The 11,025-nt window shown below is 34.4% G+C and overlaps 2 protein-coding genes across 5 annotated transcripts in view; one reads left to right on the top strand and one right to left on the bottom strand.

Moving 5' to 3' along the window:
• Nucleotides 1-11,025, bottom strand: part of Socs36e (Suppressor of cytokine signaling at 36E) — a 191,152-nt gene that overhangs the window by 28,302 nt on the left and 151,825 nt on the right. The gene's annotated exons all lie outside the window — the stretch shown is intronic.
• Eag (potassium voltage-gated channel protein ether a go-go) overlaps nt 1-11,025 on the top strand; it is a 74,806-nt gene that overhangs the window by 14,477 nt on the left and 49,304 nt on the right. For all 4 annotated transcript variants that reach the window (XM_077405052.1, XM_077405002.1, XM_077405044.1 and 1 more), the window contains exon 2: nt 707-3,036. In XM_077405052.1, the coding sequence (XP_077261178.1) occupies nt 2,958-3,036 (79 nt within the window). In that variant the 5' untranslated portion in view covers nt 707-2,957. The remainder of the gene's footprint in view (nt 1-706; nt 3,037-11,025) is intronic.

Genomic DNA, 11,025 nt, shown 5'->3' with positions numbered 1-11,025 from the left:
GGGCGTATCTTAATAATATACATGAAGCTCTAATTAAGGACATACGCGCTTTATCTGCAAAGCTGTATAAAAAGTACGATATGGCAAACGCTGAATGCTCTTATATACATACGATCGACCACGCCCGCATTTGAGCATGTCGACGATAGGAATAGAGTTTACCAGTCCCACAGGGACAACACACAATATACATTAATATATACATATATTTGTAAATATACTTTTTCCGAATTTATAACCGATTTTATGGCGAAGTTGCTGTTTTTAAAATCAGAATAAATGATGTAGCACCGACGCACTTGCGACACGAATGACGGAAGCATTGAATCGAAAAGTTTTCGAATAACATTAAAAGCTCTTCAACTGCAACTGCTACATTTCTTCCAGCGCAAGAAAATTATATTAATTGAGACAATCGCGAACTAGATAAAGCCGATTTTTGCGAATCGAGTTTCTTCCAAGTAAAAACACTTGAACTCAAAGAACCAGAAGATTAAATGCTACGTGATGAAACTAGTTGTAGTGCGATCTTATAGTAGTCTACTTGAAACACCTTCCTATATACTATACTATATCCATTTATATCAATAGATAATTAATATTCATTAATATCTTACGATAGTTCAATTGTAAAAAAATTATATAAGTCACGAAGTTACCTTTTTTCATAGTTATATACACGAAAACTTATTTTTTTTGATTACAGCCTTTCGTTGCTATCGACATCTGGACAGTTTCAATTACCGTCGTTCGCGCAATCATCAATCATCGTCGGAAGATCTTTCTGTAAATAAGGAATCGAGTGTAAAGAATCATCTTGAAATACGCCAGAACTTGTCGAAGAACGAGACTCGGTGATATCGAAGTGCTTCTCATCGCGAGATAGCACACGAAGAAATGATGATGTGACGAGGTATCGGCAGCAGTGGACATCTCACATCCGGCCGATCTCTATCGAGGGATGTCCTCCTCCGCGAATACCGCCTGCACAGACGCTGAGGAGGACGCCGAGGATGTGGAGAACGACGTCGCGGGTACAACGGCGCAGTCGTCACGTTACCTGTCGTCGTCATCGTCATCGTCATCGTCGTCGTCGTCGTTGCGAATACGTCACCGTCGCCGCGAGAGCGATCACTTGGAAGGATTGCGGTTAGATGGGTCATCGGTCGTGTATCGTCCGCCATTGTCCGACGACACTTCCGGGAGCACCGTCGAGGCCTCACGCTCATCGATGTCTTCGGCGCGCGGATAAGAAGAGGGCATCGTCCCGCTCACCGCGATCACCGACGACATACGTAATCATTCTCGAGGGACGACGGCCAGGTGGATCGATCGACGCTGCACTCCGATCGATCGTCCACCTCCTCCTCCTCCTCCTTCGCCTCCTCCTCCTCCTCCTCCTTCTCCTCGCCCGTGACAGCTCGATTGTCAGGCTCTTCCAACCGATACCTATTCCGCACGGATTCGACAAATTGTACGACCGCGTCCGCGAACGACCGACCGCTGGACCGACAACAACGGCCAGTGTCTTCGAGGCGAGGTCAGGAAGGTCGATAAACGAATTCGCCGAATCAAGCGTGCGCGGTCAAGCACGTGCGACTGGAATTCCGAATGAGTGCCGAACGTGCAAATCGATAAGCGAATCTGAAGCGCGCTCGAGGGTCCTCGAAAGGCCAGGTGGACCATTGACCAACGACACACCAGTCGCCGCCGCCGCCGCCGCCGGTGTTGAGCGGTCCTTTGGGTCAATACTAATCCTCTCGAGCATCGGCGGCTTCCCGGTTGAATCGCTGATCCAATTTGTTAAATCGATCCAGCGAAAGGATAGTAGGATAAACCGGCTCGAAAGAATCGTCGATCTCAAGAAACGATTCCCGATAATCGATCGATTGATTTTTGCCTTTCATCGATTATCAATTAGCGAGCGAACAATTATACGTGTTAAACACGTGTCAATTTTTCTGAGTAAATTGAGCGAACCGGTAAATCAATTTTTCCAACCGGCTAATCTCGAGGCGATCGATTCCTACGAAACAATCCATTCTTCCTTCTCCTCGTCGAGAAAATCGTTGGTTCATGTAGCTGCGCCATTTCGTGCTGCCGTGATGACGTCAGAAAGGAGGACGTCGTTTAGGTGACGAAAGAAGTCGTTACTCCCATCTTCGCTATTAAATATTTATCGAAGAATCATCGACGGAAGTCTGTTGTTGGACTTCCATTCGATCGCCTAATGGGATAGTAAATGGCACGAGGATCCACGACAAAAAAATTCGCGGTCTTCTCTGTTTTTCGTTATTTTACTTCGGAAGTTTTGGTCGATCAAGAAATCGTGGGCAATCGCGATAATCTTCAACGCCGAAACAAAACGCCAAAATTGAATTGAAACTTGTCTCATATACTTAAGTTCCATAAAATAACAAAATGCTTTTATTGATTTGCCGGAAGTGATCATAAAAAATTACCAGGCGTTTTTTTTTTCTATCGAGAGTGCGGAATCATTTCATATTGTAAAATTGTAAAATCCCTCTGCAAACTGAGTGCTTGCTTCGAAGAGTCACTTGTTACACAATTACATAAAATCGTGTTTAAATTGTTTTAACGTACCAGACTTTGCCCGGATAAGTGCTGGCGCTGAATAGTTCGCGCGCGTTGTACGATACCAGTCTAATGAATCGCAATAGTGAATCGTCGCGTGAAGCGTTCGAGCGTTATCGCAAACGAAAGTGCGTGAGGTGTACCGTCATTTTGTTATATGTATATCAAGAGATATACCTGAAGTGAATCATTGGTGAAAAAAGAGTGAAAAAAAAGAGGAAAAGAGAGAAAGAGAAAATACGAAGGATTTTCGTTACGTATTGCTGGCAGCTTACCTAATCATCCTAGTCGGTACACAAGCTGGCCGAGATCCTGATAGCCACCGCAGCGACCAGGATCCGGAACCATTCAATAAAGAAAGGATGCCAGGGGGGCGTAGGGGCCTGGTAGCCCCCCAAAACACGTTCCTGGAAAATATTATAAGACGCAGTAGCAGTCAACGTGAGTTTTTCTTTTTTCTTGCATTATCCAAGATATTGAAAAATAGGTAAACGATAGGTGAATAGGTAACCAACAACTATTAGTTTATTTAGAAAATATTTTCATATTATTATCTATATTAAAATCAATTTTATAAATGATTGACGAATAAAGGATCTTTATATACTGAAAGAAGCCGTACAGAGATAATAACGTTTTAGTTAATTTTAAGTTTCTTTAATAACATTTTAATTTAAAATTTAATTATAAAGAAATATAATGTTAAAAATTGAAAGATCAAGATAACTGATAGCTTCTCTTAATATTGTCCTTATTGAAAAGATTGCGCTCTCAAATTGATCAAACAATCCGTCATTAAATAATATTGCACAAAAATCCTATATGATCTTATAATTAGCTTTATAACAAACAAGCGAGTAGAATTTTTGTAAAATTTGTAATTAATGATTTATAAATTTGTAATTAAGGAACAGGTAGAAATGCAAAATTTTTGTTATTTTTTATTTAAGTAATTCTTAATTTAATTTTGAGCTTAATCAATTTGATAAAGTGATTAATTTTATTAATTTTGGAGAAATAAGGTGCATGGTGACATAAGTTAATTTGTCATTCTTATATATACATATTTGTTTAAACTTAAAGAGAAAAATTAATTATTATTAATTATTTATTATACAAATCAATATTCTCTGTTATAATTCTGCATAGTTAGGTGAGTATTCGAAATTAATAATCATTTTATTATTAGTCGCGCTGATTTTCTAGTGTATAATAACATTTCATATTGTCGCATTGAGATTTAAACATTATAAATAAATTATTTGGCAGTTATGGAAGGGTTAAATCAAGCATGTAATTCAATATCGATTTTCTTAATTGAAATGCCTTGAATTTCCGGAATCTGCAGGAATTTCCTATACATTCCTATATACGTTCAAAAATAGCAACACAGCAATCGAACGAATAAATAAAGGTGAATCTATTTGGTTGTATATCTTGATTAGCATTTTAGCTTATTCGTTTTCAAAGAAGATATGCGTAAAACATCACGTATACAGATACATTTCAAGTACCATTATATTAACCAATGGGTCCTTGCGGCTAAAGTTTCAAAATTCAGAACTAATTAAAAGTTCAGCATAACCGTCAAAATTATGTAGTTCGTGTGATTTTATTTCCATTCTTTTCACCAGACAAGTATCAAGTAACCACCAAAAAATCGATATAATAAATCATTGCAATTTGATTTTTACCTTGTTTAATATTTTTAATTGAATGTATGTATTATTAATATATGTATAATTTAAAGTATATAATATTATGTACGATAATTTTATATTTCTCATTTGAGATATCGTAATTTAACTAATTAGTCGATCTAAAGCTACACGTGATGAGAAGATTATACAGAATGTGCACAGGATTATTTTAATTCCAAAATTGAATGAAGATGGCTAAGTAAAGCGGTTTAAATGTATTATGGCGGGAAGTTGCAGAAATATATATAGATAATCAGAAAATTATAGTAGAATTATATGGTGTTATGGGGTAGAATTATAGAGTAACAGGGAAAATAGAACTTTGCTATTACGCGACTGAGGTATGCAAAGTTCCTCTAGCAAAATTTTTATAGTTTTCGTCGGCGTTTTTGTCATGTTTACGTAAAGTATTGAGGGAGAGCTTTTTATGAAGACCGCGGAGTCTCTTAAATTTTCTTTGACACGGAAGATGGAAATCCCCTGTCGTTTCTTCGTAAGGATAATAAATCCTATCTTATAGCTTCAGGTGCTGCGTACGCACCACACAGGGATGATGTCGTCGGTATGACTCTTTTTGTACTTTCGCGTTGCGCGTTGCGCATCGACGATGCTCCGAAGGGAAAATGATGTAGATTTATTCAGACTCCGTTCTTCCAGATACTGTTTTGCATAACGAGAAAGACGGGAATCGCACTATTAGCGTATAAAATCATCACTTTTGACTATCAGCTTTTCATAAGAATTACTCAACGTTCAAAAGATTTATATCAATTTCCAAATTAGCATCAATCGTGATGATTATGATATTGAAAGTGATAACCAAATATTTTCTTATAATATAATAGTCATTATTTTTTTTACATTATGTATCACACAGTTAATATATCAATGAATATCTTTTAATATTCTTATAAAACTTACTGGATCCATTATTGAAAAAAATTCTAATGTCAGCGATTGATTTTATTTGATCAAGAGAAGCTTGTATCAGACTAAATAAAATAGGGAAGGGGACAATCAAGGAATTTATATTTTTATGTCGAAAGCGGAGACATCAAGAGCGTGCACCTTTGCAAAGTTATAATTATACCGTTACAAAGAGACCGTTATAAAAGCCACTGACGCAGTGGGCCACGCTGCAATAATAATGTAACGGTAGGAGAAATTATTAGCGACAACGATAGTGCATGTTTTCGACGACCCACTGCCTCGGAAGTAAATTTCACAGGGCTGTGTGTGTGTGTGTGTGTGTGTGGTGATGCCGGTACGCGTTATAGGAGCTGGCGAATAACGATGGGCCCGCTTGCGCGCACGCGTATATATATATATATACGTACACGTATATCGCTTTGATGCGTTATCGTGATTGAAAATCATCAGCCAGGGAAATGGCCCACGTTTGCGACACACAATGTCGAGCTGGAGTTTGAACCGTCTACTGCGCGCCCGTTAGTCAAACCAACGCCAACTACTTGTCAATAAACACCGTACGAAATGTTTCATGCCGCTATCACAGAGCAAGGGTTGATGACTGATGTGTCAATATGTATGTCGCGTATTGTATATTAGGTTGGTGGAAAAGTTTTTTTTTTTCATCCAGCTTTTTGTAGATATTGGAAACGGATCCATCCAATGGAAGAAGTGTTTTTAAAAGCATCTGTATATCAGTGCAAAATTGGCTCCTGAAGAAAATTACCTTATTAATTCTAATTTTCTCTCATCGATCTGCACTATATACATATTTTATTATACACGTGTGTGTGTTGCACATGTTTATAATATAGTATCCTGTATTATTTTTGCTGACAAAAATTTTTTTCCGTTTATCTAAAAAATATCTGCTACACGAATAATTTCTGTATGAAAGAGAAATCGAATTTGTGGGTGTATGTCGAAAGTGAAAATTAGATGTGCTTGCAGCCTCTTTTTTTTGGAAAAAAAATCTTTTCTAATCTCATGTAATGCATACGTATATTATTATTAACTTATTATTCTTACTTTATATACCGCGCCCCTCTTTATGCCCAGCCCTATCGAGAGCTCAGAGGATTTGTAATTTTCATAAAATATTCATGCATGGCACGTCGATGCGACATCGATGACGACCAATAGTGAATTAATTCAACCGCTATAATCCTATCATTTATCCAAATTATTTCCCGGTCTCTTTCAAAGCAAATCTATTATATTCTGTTTTATCATTTCATTAATCATAAAAATAAACGTTTAAAAATTTTCATGACGATCCTGTTACGTATATAATACAAAAATTTATGGCGATGGAAGAAAGCAGAATTATTACAAAAAAAAACGTTAAGATTTTATTATAAATCTATGGTGGGATGGAATATAGTTGCAGGAAAGCATATGCCGGGGAAACGCATCTTGAGAAATAGTTGCAACAGACGACTGTCGTGAGTTCAGTTAGCGTGTTTTACTTGTTACAAGCTTTGCAGCTTTGAAACTCGGGAAAAGTTGGAAAAGCGTACCATATGCTATCTATATGTTAGCTGACGAGTTCATGGCGCCGTTTTTACGCTCGCACACTTATCTGTAAATAAAGCGGATTTACTATTATGACAGATCGAAGATTACCTTTTATCAAGCTGCATTGTTACATTAACCACTATACTCATACATTCAAGTTCTTGCATTTTGCTATGCCGCACAAATTTGCATATCTATAAATTGAGACAATTATATTATAAATAATATAAAGAGCGATATCGACATAACAATATTAGTTTTATTTACAAGTATATATAATATCTCTAATAATAGTTTATAATAGTAATGCAGCGAATTATGATAATTAATAGTAAAATTCGCTAAACAGTTGGCAAGTGTCTCATAAACAAAACTTGTTTAATATAAATAAATAATTTAAATTATAGCCAAATAAATAACATTTACTTCGCTAGTCAATAATTAACCCAATTAAGAATTTAATCGACTGTACTGGCAATGATTATAATCGTGGCAACGTCGAAACGCCGTGACAAATCGTCACCGCGTTTCGACCAAGGATTCTGGTCATTCTAAAATTGATGTAATTTTAGATGCTTATAATATAAGCATCTTAATTAAATAATAAAATTTATTGCAAAAAATATTACCTCAGCCAGGGTTCGAATCTGGGACCTCCCTCATTCCGTGACGACACCCGTTTAGATTGGAGTATGATAAGCTCAATAGCTTTATTATGTTATAGTTTTTATAAATGCATGTTTCATAGATTCAATTTTTATCAAATAAATTGTCAAACCAAAATAAAGAATCAAAGACAGGAGATGCTTACACACTTAATTAATATACACATCACGCGTATTATATAAAAAAATTAAAACATTTGCCATACTTTGCTTGGACATAATTTTTTATTCTCTTAAAGCATGTTACATGTGTTTGTGTTTAACTATAATATAACAATAAATTAATAGCAAAAGTGTAAATAAATCTATTAGCAAGAAATGTAAAAATGACATCGTTGCAATTGTATCAGCCAATGAGGCAGATAATAGTGTCCGATAATTGTATCCAAGTATAAAGTAAATCTATCCTATACTTTATTTCTAATTCTTTGAAACGTACAAGCATATATTTTTTATTATAACGTGGGGTTAATTATGCAAAGTAGTTGTGGATATAAATTATCTTACTTCACGCTCCGAATGTCGAAACAGTCAATGTTAGAGTTTGAATTGCGATTTTATGCTTGACCTAGTATAACTGCTTTTAGTACATGAGCTTACCCCCCGCGCGAACATCGATTCCAAGACATAACTTGCCAACCTGTTTTTTTATTCTTTGGCCTTGAAAACACATTTCTCTCAGGGACAGCGTAAGCGTACCGTATCGTATCGTATCGCGTCGTGTCGTGCGCGCGATACTTTGGACGATTAATATTATCCCATTTCGCTCGAAGAAGAGCCCGCGGGATTCCGGCGCCCATACAAATATCAGATAGCGCCGAAAAATGTTTTATGAACGAAATTTACGCCACAGCTTTAATTCTTTTCTGCTGGAAAAAATTATCTTTCCTCGTACAATTTCGGTGCATAGTATTAGCATAAATATAAGTGTATTCTCTATTTCTTCGTAATAAATAATCGAAAAAATTATTGAAAAAATTATTACACAGTAGAAACAAAAACAAATAGGTTAGATTCATAAGCATGCCATTTTATTACATCAATAGGATATTACAGTACACAATATTTTCATGAAAACCGCAGAAAATCTAACTAAAGCAATAGGTATAGAATGCTATTTTAATATTTCAATATTAATATAAAATTCTTATGAAATAAATAAAAATGTTATATCAGGCAAAAGATATAAACCGATTCCAGTTATTAAGATGATGATGACGTTTGAATTATCATATCTTATATGGTATATGCTGCAGCGGAAAAAAATAAACGGAAACTAGCATTGCACTTCTTTTCTATATCTTAAAGATATAATACAAATATTACAGTAGTGCGAGACGAAAGACATTTATGTGAATGTTATATACTGTATTCCAAATATTTCGCAAGTATAATAATACGTAACAGAAAATCAACAATTTTATTTCCGAATACGCAAATAAAAAACAATAATAATAGTTCAATAGTGATTATTCAATATATAACAGCGATTAATTTTTTGGCTTTTAATTAGTTCGTTAGTTATATACGTTCACACCGAAACATTGGAATTGTGATCGAGAAAAATTATCTGTTAAATATTACTCGCACAGCCAACGTAAAAGATTTTTAGACAGAATTTTACGGTTAGTTCGTGAAATTGATCCATAAAAACGAGAATAGCAATCGCATATGAATAAATTTTTAACATTGCCCGAGATCGCGACATAGAATTTAATGTGTAGCATGCAAATATATATATGCAAATATGTAACTTATTCGTCAAAATGCATACTCTTTTCTACAAATACATAAGTCGCGTGAAAGGCAGCGAATTTATGATCATCAATATCTGCAAGTGTTAGTTCGTTCTATTTATCCGGATATTAGACAAAGAACATCAAGAAATGAGGAATGAGAAGGATTGTGCCAAGGATACGTATGTAGGTAGTGGATAAATCTTCCGAGGTGACTTGATAACATATACTTCACGATAAATAAAACGAAGGATAGGAGAGATTAGATTACATCGATGTATGGACTTTATACGTGCTTTGGAGGTTGATGTAACTTTTGTCATGTAGACTTTCTTTTTAAGGATTCGACAAATCTCTGATTATATGTATATACCTACATATATACTAACTTAAATTTTACCTAAAAAAGCATTAATATACATAATTGCATGTACCTACTTTTAATAAAATATGTGCATTTATGTGCATTTTTTTGTAGAAGTTAATAAAGAAACATATAGAATTTGTAGAAACACATGCGCACGGTACCAGTTTACGTACCTCATTTACATAGTCTCACTGGTTAGCAAAATAAAAAAACTGGTTCATCTAACCTGTAAACCCCACTCACTCCGATGAAAGTTTACATACAAGACTTTCATTGTAAAACTAATATAGAAGTTTGACGTGTTATAGGAAAAAAGGATGTTACTTGTTACATTATAAAGTAACAGATACAAGGAAACTTTTTTACAAGATATAAGACATGCGAACAAGCACCAGATATTGTAGGTTAACCGACTAATTTCTGCTATATTTTGAAAAAAATGCACCAACTGCTAGTTTAGTTAACTGGTGAATCTACCGCATGTTTATATTAAAAATATTTTCTATAAAAAAAAAAATATTTATATTTTTTATAAAAAATATCATTTTATATAAAATATCATGTAACATAAATGGCATCTTTGACTTATATTTGATAAGTTTAGCGCGCGAGAACTATTATTTAAACTTTTTGAAAGCCATTAGAATTAGAATAACACCATAGAACTTTGTTAATTCGCGTATGAGATTCTTCTTGTCTTTCTCGTTGCGAAAACAGGGGTTTTCTGCGTTTTATAGTAAATTTCGTTAAAAAGGAAAGTTAGGAGTACCAATCTCAATGCAATATACTTTTTCAATACTTTTAATAATACTTTAATAATCCTTTATTATTAAGTAAAAATTTGTACGCGCTCTCTAATTATTTACATTTGTTGCAATAATTAATTACATTTATTAAACATTTAACACATTGAATCAATAACAATACTAATACTGCAGTTTAATTTCATATGACAAAATAAAATTTATTTTATACATAGAATGTTTTCATAAAATTTTATTTAATTAAAAATTATATTTGATTTTTTTATATACAGTATAATAGAACATGTATTGAAACTGCATGTAGTTAAACATTTCACGGTATTATAAAAAGTTAATGTTATATATTGGTTTCTTTTTTTATAAAATGATTTTTTAGTTTCACTAAAATATGCAGTTATTAATTTAAGTATGATTATGTGATATTATTTGAATATTCTGCAATATGTGTTAAAACACATTAAAGATTGTTAAAAGAAATTTACATTTCGTGAAACGTAAATTTCGAAATAAAGATACTTATAATAATTTGTCCAAATATATCGTATGCTGTCGTTGGTTAAAATTTCCGTTGTTTCTAAATTGAGCACGATAAGGCAAGTAAATATTGCAACTCGGGAAGCATTGCCGAGATGTACGTTGCATGATTAACGATGACTCGTTTTTAACCGTCGGAATTATAAATTTACGAAGCTCGTGACATTTCCGCGAAAC

Source organism: Temnothorax americanus, unplaced genomic scaffold (genome assembly GCF_048541705.1).
Source record: "Temnothorax americanus isolate GAGA-0224 unplaced genomic scaffold, ASM4854170v1 Scaffold1, whole genome shotgun sequence".
Lineage (NCBI taxonomy): Eukaryota > Metazoa > Arthropoda > Insecta > Hymenoptera > Formicidae > Temnothorax > Temnothorax americanus.
The sequence above is the reverse complement of the archived record's forward strand: the minus strand, read 5'-3'. Positions and strand labels throughout refer to the sequence as shown.